Source organism: Exophiala viscosa (assembly GCF_022695815.1).
Source record: "Exophiala viscosa unplaced genomic scaffold EDD37scaffold_1, whole genome shotgun sequence".
Taxonomy (NCBI): domain Eukaryota; kingdom Fungi; phylum Ascomycota; class Eurotiomycetes; order Chaetothyriales; family Herpotrichiellaceae; genus Exophiala; species Exophiala viscosa.
Window position 1 is genome coordinate 3,365,965 of NW_026944353.1, and position 17,118 is coordinate 3,383,082.

The 17,118-nt window shown below is 50.6% G+C and overlaps 8 protein-coding genes across 8 annotated transcripts; 1 reads left to right on the forward strand and 7 right to left on the reverse strand.

The window, feature by feature from the left end:
* Window positions 1–638: 638 nt before the first annotated feature.
* On the reverse strand, window positions 639–2,883 carry EDD37DRAFT_64700 (uncharacterized protein). The gene is made up of 2 exons (XM_062817807.1): window positions 2,554–2,883; window positions 639–2,498 (listed from the first exon to the last, which is right to left on the reverse strand). Exons 1-2 carry the CDS (start codon window positions 2,706–2,708, stop codon window positions 737–739), a joined length of 1,917 nt encoding a protein of 638 aa, XP_062675569.1. The 5' UTR covers window positions 2,709–2,883; the 3' UTR covers window positions 639–736.
* Window positions 2,884–3,184: 301 nt separating this feature from the next.
* Window positions 3,185–5,339, reverse strand: EDD37DRAFT_617612 (MFS transporter). The gene has a single exon (XM_062815745.1). The coding sequence runs from the start codon at window positions 5,197–5,199 to the stop codon at window positions 3,589–3,591; it is 1,611 nt and encodes a 536-aa protein (XP_062675570.1). The 5' UTR covers window positions 5,200–5,339; the 3' UTR covers window positions 3,185–3,588.
* Window positions 5,340–6,239: 900 nt separating this feature from the next.
* Window positions 6,240–7,870, reverse strand: EDD37DRAFT_617616 (3-oxoacyl-reductase). Its single transcript, XM_062815746.1, has 4 exons — window positions 7,641–7,870; window positions 7,069–7,578; window positions 6,938–7,015; window positions 6,240–6,843 (listed from the first exon to the last, which is right to left on the reverse strand). Exons 1-4 carry the CDS (start codon window positions 7,713–7,715, stop codon window positions 6,628–6,630), a joined length of 879 nt encoding a protein of 292 aa, XP_062675571.1. The 5' UTR covers window positions 7,716–7,870; the 3' UTR covers window positions 6,240–6,627.
* Window positions 7,871–8,046: 176 nt separating this feature from the next.
* On the reverse strand, window positions 8,047–9,946 carry EDD37DRAFT_617617 (uncharacterized protein). The gene is made up of 4 exons (XM_062815747.1): window positions 9,891–9,946; window positions 9,282–9,829; window positions 8,484–9,226; window positions 8,047–8,429 (listed from the first exon to the last, which is right to left on the reverse strand). Exons 2-4 carry the CDS (start codon window positions 9,771–9,773, stop codon window positions 8,321–8,323), a joined length of 1,344 nt encoding a protein of 447 aa, XP_062675572.1. The 5' UTR covers window positions 9,774–9,829; window positions 9,891–9,946; the 3' UTR covers window positions 8,047–8,320.
* A 338-nt stretch (window positions 9,947–10,284) lies between these two features.
* Window positions 10,285–11,727, reverse strand: EDD37DRAFT_64872 (putative metacaspase). The gene is made up of 4 exons (XM_062818053.1): window positions 11,051–11,727; window positions 10,892–10,991; window positions 10,587–10,830; window positions 10,285–10,531 (listed from the first exon to the last, which is right to left on the reverse strand). The coding sequence occupies exons 1-4, from the start codon at window positions 11,485–11,487 to the stop codon at window positions 10,362–10,364; spliced, it is 951 nt and encodes a 316-aa protein (XP_062675573.1). The 5' UTR covers window positions 11,488–11,727; the 3' UTR covers window positions 10,285–10,361.
* Window positions 11,728–12,078: 351 nt separating this feature from the next.
* On the reverse strand, window positions 12,079–14,673 carry EDD37DRAFT_64865 (uncharacterized protein). Its single transcript, XM_062818043.1, has 3 exons — window positions 13,390–14,673; window positions 12,944–13,341; window positions 12,079–12,891 (listed from the first exon to the last, which is right to left on the reverse strand). Exons 1-3 carry the CDS (start codon window positions 14,385–14,387, stop codon window positions 12,212–12,214), a joined length of 2,076 nt encoding a protein of 691 aa, XP_062675574.1. The 5' UTR covers window positions 14,388–14,673; the 3' UTR covers window positions 12,079–12,211.
* Window positions 14,674–14,712: 39 nt separating this feature from the next.
* EDD37DRAFT_617623 (uncharacterized protein) lies at window positions 14,713–16,171 on the forward strand. Its single transcript, XM_062815748.1, has one exon. It carries the CDS (start codon window positions 14,818–14,820, stop codon window positions 15,889–15,891), a length of 1,074 nt encoding a protein of 357 aa, XP_062675575.1. The 5' UTR covers window positions 14,713–14,817; the 3' UTR covers window positions 15,892–16,171.
* On the reverse strand, window positions 16,065–16,650 carry EDD37DRAFT_645433 (uncharacterized protein; the record flags this gene model as incomplete). Its single annotated transcript, XM_062817629.1, has 2 exons — window positions 16,065–16,123; window positions 16,170–16,650. 2 exons carry the CDS (start codon window positions 16,648–16,650, stop codon window positions 16,065–16,067), a joined length of 540 nt encoding a protein of 179 aa, XP_062675576.1.
* Between the last annotated feature and the right edge of the window lie 468 nt (window positions 16,651–17,118).

A 17,118-nucleotide genomic window follows, 5' to 3' on the forward strand; every position in this document is an offset into this window, starting at 1 on the left:
TTCGTGGCCTCAACAGCTGCCTGTATGACTAGACGTCCTCGTCTAAACAGGGTTTCTAAATACTCTCACACTTGTTCGGCCGCGTCAACCTCGACCACAGAAACCCAATCCCTCCTTCCGTATTCTGGCACACATATAGCTGCCATTCTTACACGGTATCCAGGTCCACCGAGAATACACAGTCATACTACCCCAACGCCCTCGCTATTATTGTGCCCAATGTCGGAAAAGAAGTCGTTTTCGCCGCTGAGAAGAAAAGAAGGCAACGCAAAATCCAATATGTGTACAGGTATCTCCGCTGCTGTGCTGATAAAATGAAAAGTGTCGAAGAAGTCCGCTTGCTATTCGATTGTTTGCTTTCGTGTCCAGTCGCGACAGGAAAGGAAAGGGTAGAACATGTTGTGTCTGGTAGTGTGAGGAATGGTACACTCCTTCGGACAGTGTGGATAGGCGCAGATGTGCTGGCGCTGGAGCTGTGAAGACGACCGAGCTTGTCATGGTACTCTTATTCGCGTCGGTAGAAGCTGTCCATATGAGCATGAGCCTGGTGCAATGCCCTTCCTCAAGTGTGATGCATTAGAATGGAGAATGTCCTGCCACTGAAGATGCGCAGCATCTGCGACCGAGTTCGTTACAAGTCGCATGTCTGTCCTGGTAGAGGGGCAGATTCAGTCTGGCACGATATTTGCACACAGACCGGGAATCATCCGTGTCGTTTGTGGTGACGCTCTCTCGTTCAGCTTGTGACCCTCTTGATCCAGAGCCCCGTGGGCTTTTCATAGAACTCATCCTTGTCTCTACGTTTGACAACACGGTACAATCGGAGAGAGACTTCATGTTCCTCATTCGTAACGTCCTGGAGTTCCATGTTGATATTTGTGATCATCTTGTCGACTTCCTTTCGTTTCCTGGCGTCGTAGATGATCGCGTTCCTTTTCAGGGAATCATGCAGCTCGGCGATGATTTTGTGCAGGTTCCGCTTCCTTCGCGCTAGGTCCTCAAGTCGAGCTTCGAGAGATCCGGCTTTGTCGGCAGCTTCTAGTTCAACCGGGGTCGGTGGGAGCGATTTGCTGACTGAAAGACCGGACATGAGGCTCACGGCGCGCGGTTTCTCGTTCCCGGCGATGGCTTTGCGGAGAAGGCTCGAACTGCGACCTGGTGTATTCGAAAAGGGTGAGATGCTGCTGGAATTGTCGTAGCTTTTTTGAACACTGTTATTCGATGCCACACGTTTGCGTAGCGCGATGGGCGACGGCACAGCTGATTGTTCAGTCATTGAGACAGGACTGCCGGTCAATTCGGCACGGGGAATGGGACTGCTAGTCATCTCCGCTCGAGAGATGGGGCTTTGTGGTGCCACAGTAGTCGATGCATAGGTGTTCCAGCTTGATGAGCTGTCGGGTTCCCGCTGCAGGGGGTTTGGTACTGCTTTCATTGTGATAGATTCTTCGCTTGAGCTTCTTTCAGGACCCTGGAAGCTACGGACAGACCCGAGTGTCGGGCTGTCAGCCCCATATTCCTGTACATTGCTGGGAACCGGACTTGCAGCGAGTTCGAAAATTCGGGTTGTTGGTCCCGGACTTCGAAAAGGGCTGTCTAGCGCTCGGGGGTTCTCTGTAGGTACTGGTGAAACAACTCTGGGTGTATTCCTTATCTTGAGAGGAGCAACAGGCTTGATATCGTCATCTGATGAGATCTCTCTGACTGTTGGTAGTGTGGATGCAGCGTATGACACGGCATCGATAGGTGATCTGGGTGTCTTTCCTGGCGGTATAGAGTCTTCTTCTGATGTTGGGCTTCTTTGGCTGTCCTCGGCCTCCTTATGCCGTTGAACCAACATTAACGGCCTCGTCCTTGCTGCTGGATTATTCTTCACAGGTTCGACTATTGCGTGTCTCCCACTGGCACCTTTCCATGGAGGTCGTTGGACGGGATGATCAAGAGGATCTGATTCGATAGGTGGAGGTACTTTGCCCCAGTTTGCCTTCTTTACAGCCTCTCGCTCTTTCAAGTTCGCTAGAATCTGACGTGTTCTTTCCTTCAGCTGTGGATATTGTTGCTCGAGTGTTGGTAACATGCCTGGCCGTGCGGAGGGCGGTTTTCCTGCTAGGTTTGGCTCACCCGAATATTCGTCCCACCGTGTTGCTCCATCTTCACCCTTTTGCAGCGCCCATCGCTTTGGTACATCTTCGCGGTTGGATTTCGGGGCAGCCAGAGGTATTATGCGGGGTATTTGACTTGTGGTCGTCGTTTGTGAATGTGTCGTGGGTGCGTTGTGGGGGAAGGAAGAATCAACAGGAGATACAAGGGAGCCGTCCGAACCATAACTATTGTGATGTGTCGAGTCTTGTGTGCTTATTGGTGAGACATTGGCCACTTCTCGGTGAGTCTCTTGCGCTTGTTTCATTTCCGGAGTGCTGTTCTGGGAATAAGGGTTGGACGAATCGAGGTCGTAAGAATAGATCGGGTTTTGGTCGTTCAGTGGAGGGACAGCGCGACTGCAATGGTGGAATTAGTTTCATGAATAACAAGACAAAGGCTGAAGGCACGTACAATGGCAATTCTGGAAGAGCAGTACCGACGCTGCTTCTTCTTGACGCTCGACTGTACAAAGACTCGACTTCCGGGATTGTCTCTAAGTATCGCTCGTCCGCATCAGGGTATACATAATAGCCCAATTGAGGGTCATTATTATTTCGCCTCCACATGCTGGGCTGGTATCTGTGCTTCAAGAATGTCCTTCAGACGATGATGCTGATGACTTGCGACGACGCACGGATCCCACAGAGGTCATTACGCTCGGTCAAACTGATTGATGCTGAATGTCCGATGGAGTCTGACACTCTCCGACTTTGACGTTCAATTTATCGTCACTGGCCGTGCAAAGAGTGAGGAGGTGTATACAGGTAGGTGGTCACAGTCTGCGTTGAATCTCTTGAATCGCCTAGGGGCGAACAATGTCCTATTCTGTTGTTCACCGGACATCAGAAAGGGAATTCTGTCGGGTGCCGATTGGTGGAGGAAGCCTGGCAGCAAAAGTGAAACAATGCACACAATTTCAGGAGTGTAAGCGATCAAGTGGGTGACCTTGTCGAATCGACAAAGAAAGAAACTTCTCTGGTCTCAATTTGGACACATCAAACATGCATCTCGAGTCATCACTTCGTTGTTTTCTCGATTTGTTCATACATTGTTTATTTGTCCATTTTCGTCACCAGAATACGCGTCGGTCTGGCCCGCGTTGTCCCGCACCTGCAGAGTCAATTTTCAAATGGGCGCAATATGTTGCAGGCATGTCCCCTGGAAGTACTTATGGTAGGCATGAGTACTTCGTAAGGGGCTTTCACATCTCTGAATGTGATGGTCAGGATGTGCAGCAGATTTATGACTTCCTGCAAGCCCCTATGCATTCATGACAGTTCAGAACAATCCGTGGACTCCACAGCCTTGTTCAGGTCTGGCTTGACAGGCTCCTCTATATCTCGAGCCTACATGCCATGATAATCCCAGGACAAGTGCACGCAGGTGAATGACATGTTATAAAACTATCGTTCGAACATGGCTTTTATACAATACACCTAGCTGTACCTAGCGCTTTTCGGCACCTGTTTTCGACGACCTTCCTTGCTTTCCAATGGTCAGGAATGGGACCAGAAACAAGGCAAGAACTCCTCCGACCATCGATACCCAAAATGTTGCCTGGTATGGTCTATAGTGGTAGGCGCCTGGTCCTGAAGCTGCACCGCCCGCGCTGTTGAAAATGCTCGTTTGGATACCGAGACCAATTGTGGCCACCAGTCGAGTGAGGGTGTTGAATAGGCCACCTGCAACAGATTGCTGATCACTAGGCACACTCGACATGACATACATGTTTGTGACCGTAAACTCCAGATCTTGCGAGAGGACAGCGAGCAACAGAGATGGGAATGTCAATGCCCAATATGATATGGATGTGGATGTGGCGCTCAAGAGTGCCGTAGATACCGCACCACTGAAAGCCGCAACAATCATGATGAGTCGATTACTGACTCGGTGCATGATGATCGCCGCGATCAAATTCACCAAAATGCCTCCAATGCCGGCTGGAAGGAGGTGCACTGCAATCATCAATGGGGACCGGTGATATATTCGTTGCCACATGAGCGTCAGCCAAAATGTGTTTCCGATAAATCCATAGAACCCGAGACAGAGCACCGACACCACCAGGCTGAAATTCCGGTCTTTCCAGACCTGTAGCGGCATCAGAGGATACCGGAAGATACTTTGCCAGTATATGAAGCCGCCAACCAGGACCAAGCCCACGACGAGCAAGGCGATCACATACGGTGTCCTCCATCCTTTCGGAGCATCACCAGCCAAAGTCAGCGAAGCAGTGAACATGGCAATTCCCGCAACGGCAAGCAGAGCCCCAAAGAGGTCGAATTTAAGGAACGTGGCCTTGTTGAACCCGCCGAGACTCTGCTCAGTGTCGGGAGGAGTAGTCCACCACGCGGCAATCGTGAACAACCCGTAGATAATAGCCATGACCCAAAAGGCCGTTCTCCAACTTGAGACTTGCATTGTGATGCCCGAGATGAAGGCGCCCAGTACGAAGCCGACCGGATTACCGGCACTGAAGCAAGCGAATGCCCGGTTCTTGCGTCGAGAAGGTTTGTTGTAGACTGCACCGAGCTTGCCGATTGCGGGTGGCACAGAAGCGGCAGAGCTGAGACCAAGTAACCCGCAGAAAATGTCCATATACATTGCATTTTTTGCGAAACCGATGATGACGAGGCAGATGGTGAAGAATCCCAGGCTCAGCAGGAACAGCAGTCGTCTTCCAAAAAGGTCGGCCACCCGGCCAAAGAAGAGCAGAAATGTTCCAGCAGCGAGGGTTTGCGCTGCGTTGATCCAAGAGACTTCGGCTGCTGACATGTTTAGGTCTTGGCCGATAGTGTTGGTCATGCATAGGATCGCCCCTGAAAATATGGAAGATTGGCCCACGGCGACGGTAGTTGTCAGGACGAAGAGACATTCTTCCAGCAGGTTATTGAAACATGCCGGCCGGCTTCCATATGGATCTGTTTCGACGGGTGCCAACGGTGTACCGATTGGAGCTGTCGGATCGATTTTCTCGAAATCAGTGGTGATGGGGATATTGGCTTCGGTGTCAGTACCAGCATCTGTGCCTGGCTGAATATAGTGATCTTGTTTTTCCATGGTTCGGGGATATGGTGTTTTTCAGAAGTAGACAAGATATTCAAATCAAGGTAAGCACATTGTTGATAGTAGATTGTCGTCAAACACAATGAAACAGATATATCATGAGCAATAAGAAACGCGTTTATAAGAACGACAGGTAGACGAGGACGTCGGTAAGGAACATCGGTAAGGGAGGCCGAACCATTGCTCTCTCGCCACCGATTTGCCGTACCGGCTCCACTACGGTTGGAATTCCGCTTCAGTCACTTTTATCCCCACAAGAATTATTAAACATGCAACTTGCAACTCCTTGTCATTGTTCTCTATCAACTTCAACTCAATTAAAGAAGGTAAAAGCCTCTCCGCCACCCATCAGGCAACCCGAATCTCACTGCGTTCTGCACCTACCTGATCTCCCCCCATCTCAACCAACTCATCATTGGGCGCAATAGCTAGCCATCTCTCCGAACAATGTCAATACTCTCTCTTACGGGTCTTGCTGCGTTTCTCAAGCTTGATTGTCTGTCCTCAACTTTCCGCACAGACAATGGACATGGTGCCATGGTGCTGGGACGTTGAAAGTGAACTCAGCCTTGGAAAGTGGAATCTCGAAGATCCAACCCTTGAACAACGGAAATGAGTCTGATTGCTTGTTCTCGGCCTTCTGCACAAACAATGGGAGAGGAATGTCAGTATCAACATATAGTTGAGGTCTCGTCGACTGAACTGGAAGCTTGGCAACCGACTTACCTTTGAGGCCCACGGTATTGTAAGGGTGAGTCATGGTGTCTGGACCGGTGGTGATTTCTCTCGAGATGATGGCCATTGCAAATGATACCTTCTGAGGGCTGCTGTTGAATTTTTCTGATATGATCGAAGCGGAGTGGTGCTTACTGGACAGCAGGCCTCAGAAAGTTGGATGGAGTTTGGGTTGATGGATCTTTCAAGTTACTCGGTCATCGTCCATGTTATTTATAGGCACGTTGGAGCCGTTCTTACGGTCAGTCAGGTCAGGCGTTCAAAGGGCAGTTTCTTTGCCCTTGTGAGACAACTTCTTTGGTTGATAGATATTTTTCATTCAAGGTGCATTGTACAAGGTCTCATCTCCTTTGTCTCATTTGCAAGGCATTCATTCTTGTGGCATTCACTTACATCCTTGTCGCTTTGCAAAGGCATTGTGCCTTTGTATATCGCCGACAACAAAGAGCACAACATTGAGTCTTTATTGGCCTAGAAAGGTCTCCTCTGTTCAACTCTAGTGTGTCAGGCACCTGTTCTTCAACGAAGGTCACGATGATATGTGACTGCCACCCAGAAAATACTCTCTACCATGAACCAAAACCCCCTGCTTTGTGGAGTCAAATTCTAGTTCATATAATCCGTTATTATATACACCCTCTCGCAAAGACTTGCTTCAGGCTGGGCTTCATATATAACACTCCAAGTCTAGATGTTTCTGCCACCAGTGACTTCTATCGTCTGACCATTCACATATGCGAACAGCGGACTGCACGTTGCCAGAACAGCGCTGGCAGCCTCTGTGGCACTTCCAGGTCGACCGAGGGGAATGTCCTTATATGCAGCTTCCTCGTCGCCCTTTCGGCTCGACAGTTGTGCCTGTGGGATACCCAATGAAATGCGTTGACCATCCGGGGTGGTAATCTGCCAATTGTCAGAAAGTTGTGTCATTGAAACTTGGAAGAAAACGAAAGTCTCGTGATTAATGGCACAGTCTTTCGCAGAGTAGAGTACTTACGAAAGCTCCCGATTCTTTAGCTTGCGTCAGTCGGGTGTTGATGTGCCCGAAAGCAATGGTGTTTGCTCGGACGCCAAACTGTCGAGCATGTCAGTGTCTCATATCTTCCTTTCCCGTCACTTTTAGCATACCTGAGGACCCCATTCCTTTGCAATGGTCTTGGTCAAGCCTGTTACACCAGCTTTAGCCAAGCTGTAGTTGGCCTGTCCTGCATTTCCGTGCGTGCCGCTTGTGCTGCTAATGTTGATGATACATCTGGCCTCGCCGTCCTTGACTCGGAAGTACTTGGCAGCCTCTCTTACGAGTCTGAAGGGCGCTGTGTTGTGCACGGCCAAAATTGTGTCCCATTGCTTGTCGGTCATTTTGTGAATGACGCCGTCCCACGTGTATCCGGCGTTGTTGACGATGATGTGGATCTTGCCATTACCAAATTCAGCAGCCTTCTTTACCAGCACGGGAAAGTAGTTGGGGTCGGTAACGTCGCCAGGGACGGAGATGGCTCGGTTCGGCGAAGCATCGTTGATAGATTTGGCTACGGCCTCGCCTTTGGCACTGTCGACGTCGCAGACCACCACCTTTGCGCCTTCGTTGGCGAACAAGCGGGCACATTCAGCACCAATACCTTGGCCTGAGCCGGTGATCTATACATAGTCAGACTTGTGTGTCGCAGGAACAGGTCTCTCATGAAGCATGGTCGGCTTACAATGGCGACCTGGCCAGTCAGCAGCCCGGAAGGGAAGTTGAGGTGGGAAGCGATCTGCTGCGCTCTTTGAGCCATCTCGGAGTGGGTGCAGAGGTTAGCGCTGGAATGGCAAAGGGAAGGGCAGACAAATTGATGTTATTGCATGAGAGAAAGTAAGATGGAAGATACTTGCAGTCGGCTAAACCGCCAGGAAAACGGTTACCGGTCCTTGGGTAAAGGTGCAGGCAAGGTCAAATGGACTCGGTTGCGGAGTTCATGGCAATCCCCACGCTTTTGCGCAATACCGAGGTATTTCGGGAGGAAGAACCGACGCAAGGCTGAACCTCAGCCTCGAACCCACCGGACATTTTAGCTATTGCTGCGACCTGGACGAAATTATGAGCTCCTTTAATCCAGCGTCTCTTGCCGAGGAGAATAAGATGTCGAACTAGGTGATCTTCACCTTGGCTTAGAAATGTGAGAAATTACGTATGTATACCTTCCGATGAAGACTCAATATGAAGACATTGAGACGAATTCAAGCCAGCTGAATTCCGAATTTCAAGCGCAAATAATCATGCATCCTCCCAATAAAACTGGACTTTTAGACATCAAACGCGTCCCCCTTTATTACTTAGCCATTTTTGTTTTCCAGGAATCAACACTAATGTACAGTTTCAACGCCCCAAAAGTGCTGTACACTATTGAGTCCTGTTAAAATCCTCGGCGGATGACACTTCCTCCACTGGATGTGTATCCAAACTTTCGTAAAGTTGAATGTAACTCCCAATCAAGAAGGCCCAGGAGCCCCTGCGACACAATTAGCAACGTCGTTCTCCATGCTGGCAGCAATGTCGGACTTACCAGAAAGTGGCCAAACCGGCCTCGTATTGTGCACCTGAGTTGCCATACGCCATTCCCAGTGCACCAGACAGTGTGAAACCAAGAGCCCCAATAAGATTCCAGAACCCAATGTGCCATCCCAAGACCTTCAATGCAGGTTTCCACCACTTTTGCTGCGTCTCGAGCATATACAATGTGCTGGAAACAATGAAGCCAGTGCCTCCAATAACTTGCGGGATCCAGTATGCGGCGTTAAGTCTCCATTGAGGGGTCAGATGGTTCTGGATGCCCGGTAGAGCGGTGAATCCTGCAACACCGAAGATAGTCGCACCAGTCAACTGAGCTATACCCGCGAGAAAGCCTAGTTCATGGAGGTAGTGCGTGCGGAGGTCGTGCCAGGATGGAAACCATATCCAGCTTTTGCCATCTTTGGTGGTTTGCGCTTTCAGTTGGGCCTCTTCCGCCAACCGGTACGAGCTTTTGCCAACGAAGTTTCGTCGGTTCTGGTGGTGGTGGCGACAGTGGTCGAGGTTCGCGCTGAATTGGAATTTGGGTTGGCCACCGTCCTTTTCTTCCGCAAGCTGTTCAACTGCCCAGCCAAAGCAGCCTGAATTGTTGGAATTGACTGCTTCAAAGAACAAGAGAATGGAGCCAAATTCGAAAAATATGATCGCTCCTAGAAATGCTGTAACACCACCTCCGACATAGATCTCGTTAGGAAACTCTGTTGAAGGTGCGACTACCGGCAGCCAGACAAAGAAACCCTGTGCGAGGATGATCAGCAGGATTTTCGGGCGAAAGCAGACTTTGCACACTTACGTTCAGCACCCAAACCACACTACCGAGCGTGAAGATGAATGCCACAAGCCATGAGATATCCCATAAGGGGAAATATGTGAAGGTCAACCATATAACCTTGAGTATCTCCTTGTAGTGTGACGTTTTCCGTGGCACCAGGAAAGGGGCATCTTGCCCCGCCTCAGGTCGCTGAACCAGCAGTGCGTGTCGGCCCTTTCTGTTATCGCGAGAGCGCCACAAGAATTTTACATTTTTGGCAGGTTCGTCATCTTGTTGCTCATTTGGCTGTTCGGGGTTGTGGTCACCATAGCCATTGACATCACTGTTTTCGCTCTCATCACCCTTCGCTAGGTGCTTATCTGATCCTGATGGCACAGGATAATGAAAATGGGCTCTTGTTGGATTGAGGAAGCCGAGAGGCCCCTCAGCGTGTTCCAGCGCCAACTTTTCATCTTTGAAAGGTTCCCGCGAGTGGCAGTGAAAATGCTTGTTTCTCGGTGGCATGGTGATCATCAGACTTGGCTTGTAGTATTCCACAGGTCATATACTGTGCCTCATGTCTCGTCAAGCTAGGTGTAAGATTAGCAAAGGGAGAAAAGGACGTTGAAAATAAGTCAAGGGGCAAAGCACCTCTTTGTTCCCGGCACGTAAGGAACCTGGTTCGCTGGAGAGATGACGAAGTGCCATTAAAACTCTACTGGAAAAGCCACAAAAACAAGCACGAACAAGATCTTTTTAACGTTATTGCCAAGATGTGGCGTCGAATAGGATTCTTTTCTTCGCCCTCGTTTCTTGAGCCTATTTCCTTTTCGATTCCATAACTCATCGCTGAGTGACCCTCCATCGTTGCTGACTCTACATCCCAAGAATTGCAAAGTTCCGCGCATGAATTCCATCCGGGTCTGGAACGGTCGCCCCTCACAGTTGGATATAACACCAAAGTGCTGAAACTGCAGCCACAAGGATTTATTGCCCCCAACTCGACCGAGGCATGCTCGGTACTCAGGGCATGCAGCTATGGTCCCGGCTTAAAGTCGCCTTCTAGCCTCTTAATTGTCAATTCGTTCTTGAACCTTTGGCAAAAAGGTCGAGCCTCGTCATTTATATCCTGAATGGACTATTCAGATTGAACTGGTAACCACATGACAGCTGAGGTATCTGTGAGTAACGCTGCTGCAATAGGTCCCTCGTATTCTGCAAAATCTGCACATAAGAAACACTCCAGTTGTAATCCATCTTCATTGTCTCCAGGAAGGCCCATGACATGGCTCCTGTTCCTCGCAGTCAGTACAGCCCTCTCTAGCACGACAAGATTTCTGAACGTACCAACGTGGCGCCCGTTGATGAACGCGTCAGCAGACGTCTGTTCGTCTTTGCATCCCGAGAACATGAACACACTCTTGCCCTCCTGGGCCCAAGCATCGAAATCGCCATCTTCCTGCAGTCCTTCACGGTCGTCGCCATCGTACTGATGTTTCAAGGATCTGAAAAAGCTGGTCGCCCCAGCAAGTAGATGCCGCGCTTCACCGACCTCATCGAACGCAATGTCTCCTCGAATCAGATGAGCCGCCTACATAGCAACACTTGTCAGTTCCACGCCCCACCTCGAGCAGGACTTTCATAGCACAAACCTCACCGAAAAGCTCCGCGCCTTGTTTCAAATTATCCATCAAATTTACGTTTCCGTCGTCGTCGGTCCTGTAAACGTAAGGAAGTTCGACTGCCGACCCACTGTGTACCCAGGAGCGATTAGCCAGAGTCTTGAACATGCACCAACGATAGACACTGACCTGTGACAACAATCAAATAGTATGAACAGCGTGCTTGACGGATGCATAGCGCTAACCAGCATCCGGTGCAGTGCGCCGCTGGGTATTTGACCATTTACCTCGAAATCAACAGGTACGATCGTATCATCGAACCCAGACGACCGATAGCGATCCTGGTCAGGAACCTGACCGCCGTGGCCCGAGTAATGCAAGAAACACATGGTCTCAGGCTCACTAACCAGCCAGCGCATGGCGGCAATGATGTTATGCACGCTTGGGAAGTAGGGGCCCCGTGGGTCGCTGTCATCGGTCAAGACGACCATGTCTCTTGCGTGGTTGCTGTAAGTCCTTGACGCGAGAAATTCTTGCATGTTGCGTACGTCGTCGATACATCCTGCGAGCTGATGCTGTGACCCGAAGTAGTTGATGCCGATGAGAAGTGCTTTGCGTCGTCCCATTCTGTCCCTTGAACCCAAAAAGTCAATGTGACTGACTATGCTGTGGTGTGTCAACGGTGAGGTGTGGTCTGGAGGTTCACCAGATGCAGGAGAAGTCTATGAGTGAGCATACGAGAGGCAACGACCAGGGCTACTTATTATGCTTTGGTGAAGGTTGGGCTGAGACATATCATGCAGGCCAGGTGACGAGGTCCAGTCAGCGCCACGTACGCGAGCCAGCCATCGGCGAATGTTGACTCGGTGAAAGCGGGAACCCAATGAAGCACAACAGTGACCTACGCTGTAAGGACTAGATTGTTAATTCGTTGGTCGGACGTTGTCAACTGCCAGCTCGACGCACGCATTCTTGCTTGAAGTGCATAATTGCCACTGCACTCTGATGAACGACCTAGAAAGAGTATCTGAATCCAGGCATGTACCATGGTAGAACTTTCAAAGATGTCGACACTTTCTATCATGTCAAGTATTTTGTCCCCAATTTCGACTTCCGACGATCAAGAAATATGTACCAGCCAAAAGCCCATCCCAACTGTTCACCATCGGCATTTTCTCGACAGCGGACAGCGCTAGAATTCCAACTTCCATCCCAGAGACATTTGCAAAAAGCTTTGGCAAATGTTTTCGCTGATATACACCGATACACCAGACAAGAAAACCCCATCCACCGTAAATTAATCATTACTCGTAAACACATCAAAAGGCAGGAGCAAATTCTTTTTCGGCCTCATATACTGAACCATTCGCAGAGACAGTTTGACCCTACCCCTTCTGTTGAGTCTCTCTTACGGATCGCCAGTCTGCTGCCACCTGAAGTTGCAGTTGCAGATGCAGACTGTGTCGATTCTAACTCCTCGACCGCAATGGTTTGCACAGTCGGAATAGGAACAATTTGCCAGTCGTTGAGCACTTGCATCTGTTGACAATATGGCTGGATATTCTGGCCGGGTTTGCGCTTTTCAAGCATCTTGACCAGCTTGGGGAAGCTTGTTGAGCCGTTTCCGCTGGCAGCTGAGCGCTTCATCTTCTCCCCATTCCAGTAGCCATCCGAGCTCGTCGCGCCTGTTGTCGTACTGGGGCTTGCACCAGTCTGCGTAGCCGACGACGGCGTTGGCGTTGGTGGCGACGTCGTATATGCGGCCGACGTGGCTGGGTTTGAAGTGGAGGCTGTGTTTGTTGCCATGCCAGTGGAGGACGTGATGGTGGCATTGGCTGTGCTCGTGCCGTCCATATTCTCGTCCAGGAAGATCCAGAACTCGCTGATCGTGGAATTCCAGAAGCAATACCATGGTTGATCGCCAACACTGAGATAGGATCCCATCCAGTCTGCATCCCGCTTCATCAGCTCGGCAGCAGGTAGCGACCTTTTCGAACCCGCACTGGGGGTGGTGAGCGCGTAGGCCGGTACTAATCCCATTGTTAGTCGTCAACCTTCGTAGAATCCGAATTCTTCACTCACAGATATTAACTTTATCAAAAAGAACACTAAAGAACAAGGCGATTCCCAACTGATCATCGTCTTTGTCGTTGAAGGGTTTTAGTACGAACGCTGAGCCATTAAAGTCGGGGGGTTGCGGTCCATATCTGAACAACTGTGGGCTCAAGGAGTAATCGTCAAACACCACCGATAAAGGGGGCCCTGGATGGCTTCCGTTCTGGCCGCTGTCGAAAATATTGATACCGAGTTTCGCAAAGTCCATGCAGTCCCAGACGCTTTGAGGCGCACCGCCAACAACGCAGGAACTGACTTGATCAGTGTTGTTGAGAGGTATTGTCCAGTGTCCGGTCGGGCAAGACGGCGTCGAAGGCCCTGTGGAGGCGGGATCGGCGTCGAGCCACACGGTAGTGGTAGCAGACCTGTACCAGTTTTAGCACTCCTCATTGAATGGGATGGAATGGACATACGCAGCACTTTGTGCTCCCTTCTGATTCCCTACGACACCACCAATCACACCACCGAGAACGGCTGCCAGACAGACCACCAGAACCAGTACCAGCCATACCCATAAAGGCAATCCGCAGCACGATCTCTTCAATTTCTTCTGAACAAATCCCTCTTTTCTGGCCACCTCTTCCATGGGAGCACCTGCTCCAACAGTCGTCAATTCGACATCTGATGCCGGAGAGACGGCAGGCTGAACAGGAGACCCGGACCCTGAATGCTGCATAGTCGTTGCCGCGTCTAATCTCGCCATGTCGCCCTTTGCAATAACGTTGTCGGCATACCTACTATAGGGAGGTAGCTGTTCGACGTGCCCATCAGTCCCCACGATATCACCAGCGTCATCTCCAGTCGAGTTGGAACCCGAGTGAAGGCCTAGGACCGGGAATCCGAGAGGTACATGTGTATCTTGATCGAGATCTTCTTCAGGTACCGTGTTTTGCGGGTACATAGAGTACGGATGTTCGGGTGCGGTATGTGATAAAAAGGGTCGCTCCACAGGCCTGATCGTCGATTCACTTGCGATGCTCGAGGCACGGGTTACTTGTGAATACATGCCATATGGCTGGCTTGGTGCCGTCGGCCCTCGATAAGGGCTCTGGCTTCGGGGTATGGAGAGCCGTGAGGATGTGCTTAGTGTTCGCTGGGTGTCTGCCATGGAACGGGACGAGAGTGATATGGCCCGGTGGGGATCCGCGGAGCGAAGAGTGTGATTGTTTCTTTCGGGTATGGAGGAACGGTTGATTGAGGGAGAACGATGCCGTAGATCGCTGCTGAGGTTGAGCTGTTCCGGTCGGCTGTCAATCGAATCGACCGGACTGTGGTCCGACGGGGCGTCGAAGGGGTTGACAGCGTATTCGTCACTGAAGATGTTGGGATTAGGGATTTCGATCGACAGTCGCCTTAATGTATTGATCTCTTCCATTGGTAACGATCCCAAGGTCGGAGGTCGTCGCGCCATTGGGCGCTGCGCCACCCCTTTCTAGACTCCAATGCCAATGAACGCGATTGAAGCCTATCCTGGATGGATATAAGTGGTATAGGACTATCTCGAAGCTGTCGGAGGTACCGGAGGGGGGCGAGCGTGCAGGAGGGAAGGAGGTGGTGGGAGGTGAAGTCTCTGAAAGGTCGTCTCGGTAGTGATGACTTGAGGTTCAGATATGGTACGGGCGATTTTCTAGGCTTAGCCTGATCCTCTAAAGCGCAGAGACTTGGCAGGTACTTTGGCGGCGGTTGATTTGCCATTGACATCCACTTGGTGGCCGGACCTTTGACTCGGTTTATCACCCATCAGCAGATATTTCCGCACTGACCATAGGAGATTGTCATTACATTAATCCTACCATTTTGTGGCCGTGTCTTTTGCCTGTTGAGTCTTCACCGGGTCAAGAATGGCGGCGGCTGCTGAGGTGCAGGCGTTGCTCCGATTTTTGACCAAAGATGCCAAAATCCCGCTTGCTGAAGCAATGTCTAAGATAAATGTTCTTCGGAAACAGCAATTCAATACCCCGGAGAGCATCTCCAAGGCTGACGAAGCGGTCCTGCAGACTGTGTTTACTGACGACAAAGTGCTGAAGCAGGTGATCAATGCCGCGAAGCGCGTAGTCAATCCAAGAAAGCGCCCCTCTTCTGAAGCAAGTTCTCCTGCATCAAAGCGCGTTAAAGGGGAATCCAATGTACTCGATGATGAAGAGGCACTGGCTTTGCCGCTTTCGGATCTCTCCTTCGACGAGATCGAAACCACGACGATCGAGACCAATCGAGCGCCTCTGTTCCTCGCTTTTACCATCGCTGTGCTTGCCTATACTCACGCTGAGCAACCGCTTTCAAGTCGCTGGAGCATGGCGCAAGCGGTCGTAAGTGCTGGTGCGCAGAGCAAAGCGAAATATCTTGGCTTGACATCTGGGCCGACCGCAGAAGAGGATGGATGGGCTCTCGGTCAGCCAAAGGTCAAGATAATGGGAAGAGAAGTTGCTGTCATGCGCAGACATGTCGTTTCCAGTAGCGAAGCTGAATTCAGTGCTCCCACTACAGCCTTCTGGGGGTTGGACCTTGAAGCCCTCCGCCGGTCGAACGGACCACTAACAGCAGGAAACGGAGGCAAGAGGCAAGACGGTCCTCCCATCCACAAACCTTTCGCAGCACGAAATTACCTTTTGAAGTCGATGATCGTCGTTGAACAGGATAATTCAGCGTCCAGCGAGCAAGAGAAGGGCAAACAAGCGGCTAAGAAGGGAACCGCCAAAAGCTTGGCCAGTAAGAGGGAAGAAGCGGCAGCAATCACGCTGAAAGCCATTGATACTGTTTTACAGAGCTGGGCGGTCACATTGAGCAATGAGGAGTTGGACCAAAAGGCTCAGTCATGGTACGTGCGTGTTAGACCTGACGTGGAGCATGGCCAAGCAGGATGGGGTCAGAGAGGGAAAATCCAGCTTCAAGATATTCTCCGGCTGAAGAGGGGATGATGCGAGAGTTTCGCTCGAGCTGCCACAATCAAGTACGCCCTTTGTTCAAATGCTGAGGCAATATTCTGAGTATCCCATGACTCCAGCTCCCGATTGCGGCCCTGAGTCCAGTTGGCGTTACCAAGAGATCCGCAGGATGCCGTCCTGGTACATCGTGCTCATACGACCACTTCTCATTGCCCGCCAGCACTGTTCTGGTCGGACTTGCCAGTGTCTTTCTGACCGACATCGCCTTTTGAATGTCAGCTTGCAAAGCGACGAAGATTTGATTCACCTACCCTTCCAGAAGTTCTTGTTCACCTTGTTGTCCTTCTCACCCAACTGATTGACCGACCGCTCATGTCTGTTCTCCATATCTTCATTGTGCTTCTTCACCTCCGGGTCATCTTCTTCAGCGGCGGACTTAGGTCGATGGATTGCTGGTCTCGCGCCGTGGGTTTCGTCTGAAGAGCTGCTCGATGATTGTTGTGTCTCCGAAGACGAGGGGGAGGGGGAGGAGGAGGAGGAGGAGGAGGAGGAGGAGGATGATGATGATGAGGACGGCGACGACGACGACGAGCCCTTTTTGGCAGGAGCTTCTGGACCAGGATGCTCGAGGTCTACCTTTGGGTTCTTCTCGTCCGTGCCCTGCTCCATGCCTGATTGTTTACTGCCATAGTCTTGGTGTGCAAATCGTCGTGGTTGAGCGGTATAAGATAGGATGGGAACACGTCTAGGAGCTCGGGGTGCTCTGATGGCCAGACGCAAGATTGGTTGCATGGTGAGCGGATTCAGAGATAACAGACTGGATTAATGGCGTACTGGAATGATTTTCTGAATATACCGACTTTGAAATTATTGTCTGTGGCTTTGCAATACAGTCAAGACAGTTTACTGTGATAGCTTCGAATGGAGTCTATCACATAGTAAGATCAAGCACGGAAGAATGTTATGATCTCATTGCGATAACGCCAAGGCTCCATACGATGGTGCAAGATAAATGGAGTACGGGGCGTGATAGGTACATAAGCCACGCTTCACGTGTTGAGATGTCCTATAATATCCTCATGACCACAGGTACGTTTTCGACGTACTGTAAGATACATTATCTTGTACTGACGGCAAGCGCTCGCTATCAAAACAATCTCTCTATCCTCGTCCGTGGTACACTCAATCTCTGATCTTGACCGTCAATTGGTAGCGAAAATAGTATGGAATCACCACCCGTAGCATGACGTATAGCGTGGT

What these genes read in the sequence shown, in the direction of transcription:
- EDD37DRAFT_64700 (XM_062817807.1), bottom strand. Translation starts at nt 2,708, where the DNA reads ATGTGGAGGCGAAATAATAATGACCCTCAATTGGGCTATTATGTATAC. An exon ending in GCTCTTCCAGAATTGCCATT is followed by an intron (nt 2,499 to 2,553) that starts GTACGTGCCTTC and finishes CCACCATTGCAG; the next exon opens with TCGCGCTGTCCCTCCACTGA.
- EDD37DRAFT_617612 (XM_062815745.1), bottom strand. Translation starts at nt 5,199, where the DNA reads ATGGAAAAACAAGATCACTATATTCAGCCAGGCACAGATGCTGGTACT.
- EDD37DRAFT_617616 (XM_062815746.1), bottom strand. Translation starts at nt 7,715, where the DNA reads ATGGCTCAAAGAGCGCAGCAGATCGCTTCCCACCTCAACTTCCCTTCC. An exon ending in TGACTGGCCAGGTCGCCATT is followed by an intron (nt 7,579 to 7,640) that starts GTAAGCCGACCA and finishes GACTATGTATAG; the next exon opens with ATCACCGGCTCAGGCCAAGG. An exon ending in CAAAGGAATGGGGTCCTCAG is followed by an intron (nt 7,016 to 7,068) that starts GTATGCTAAAAG and finishes CATGCTCGACAG; the next exon opens with TTTGGCGTCCGAGCAAACAC.
- EDD37DRAFT_617617 (XM_062815747.1), bottom strand. Translation starts at nt 9,773, where the DNA reads ATGATCACCATGCCACCGAGAAACAAGCATTTTCACTGCCACTCGCGG. An exon ending in GTGTGGTTTGGGTGCTGAAC is followed by an intron (nt 9,227 to 9,281) that starts GTAAGTGTGCAA and finishes ATCCTCGCACAG; the next exon opens with GGTTTCTTTGTCTGGCTGCC. An exon ending in GCCGGTTTGGCCACTTTCTG is followed by an intron (nt 8,430 to 8,483) that starts GTAAGTCCGACA and finishes ATTGTGTCGCAG; the next exon opens with GGGCTCCTGGGCCTTCTTGA.
- EDD37DRAFT_64872 (XM_062818053.1), bottom strand. Translation starts at nt 11,487, where the DNA reads ATGGGACGACGCAAAGCACTTCTCATCGGCATCAACTACTTCGGGTCA. An exon ending in CTATTTGATTGTTGTCACAG is followed by an intron (nt 10,992 to 11,050) that starts GTCAGTGTCTAT and finishes CTGGGTACACAG; the next exon opens with TGGGTCGGCAGTCGAACTTC. An exon ending in GCGCGGAGCTTTTCGGTGAG is followed by an intron (nt 10,831 to 10,891) that starts GTTTGTGCTATG and finishes GTTGCTATGTAG; the next exon opens with GCGGCTCATCTGATTCGAGG.
- EDD37DRAFT_64865 (XM_062818043.1), bottom strand. Translation starts at nt 14,387, where the DNA reads ATGGCGCGACGACCTCCGACCTTGGGATCGTTACCAATGGAAGAGATC. An exon ending in AAGGGAGCACAAAGTGCTGC is followed by an intron (nt 13,342 to 13,389) that starts GTATGTCCATTC and finishes AAACTGGTACAG; the next exon opens with GTCTGCTACCACTACCGTGT. An exon ending in TTTTGATAAAGTTAATATCT is followed by an intron (nt 12,892 to 12,943) that starts GTGAGTGAAGAA and finishes CAATGGGATTAG; the next exon opens with TACCGGCCTACGCGCTCACC.
- EDD37DRAFT_617623 (XM_062815748.1), top strand. Translation starts at nt 14,818, where the DNA reads ATGGCGGCGGCTGCTGAGGTGCAGGCGTTGCTCCGATTTTTGACCAAA.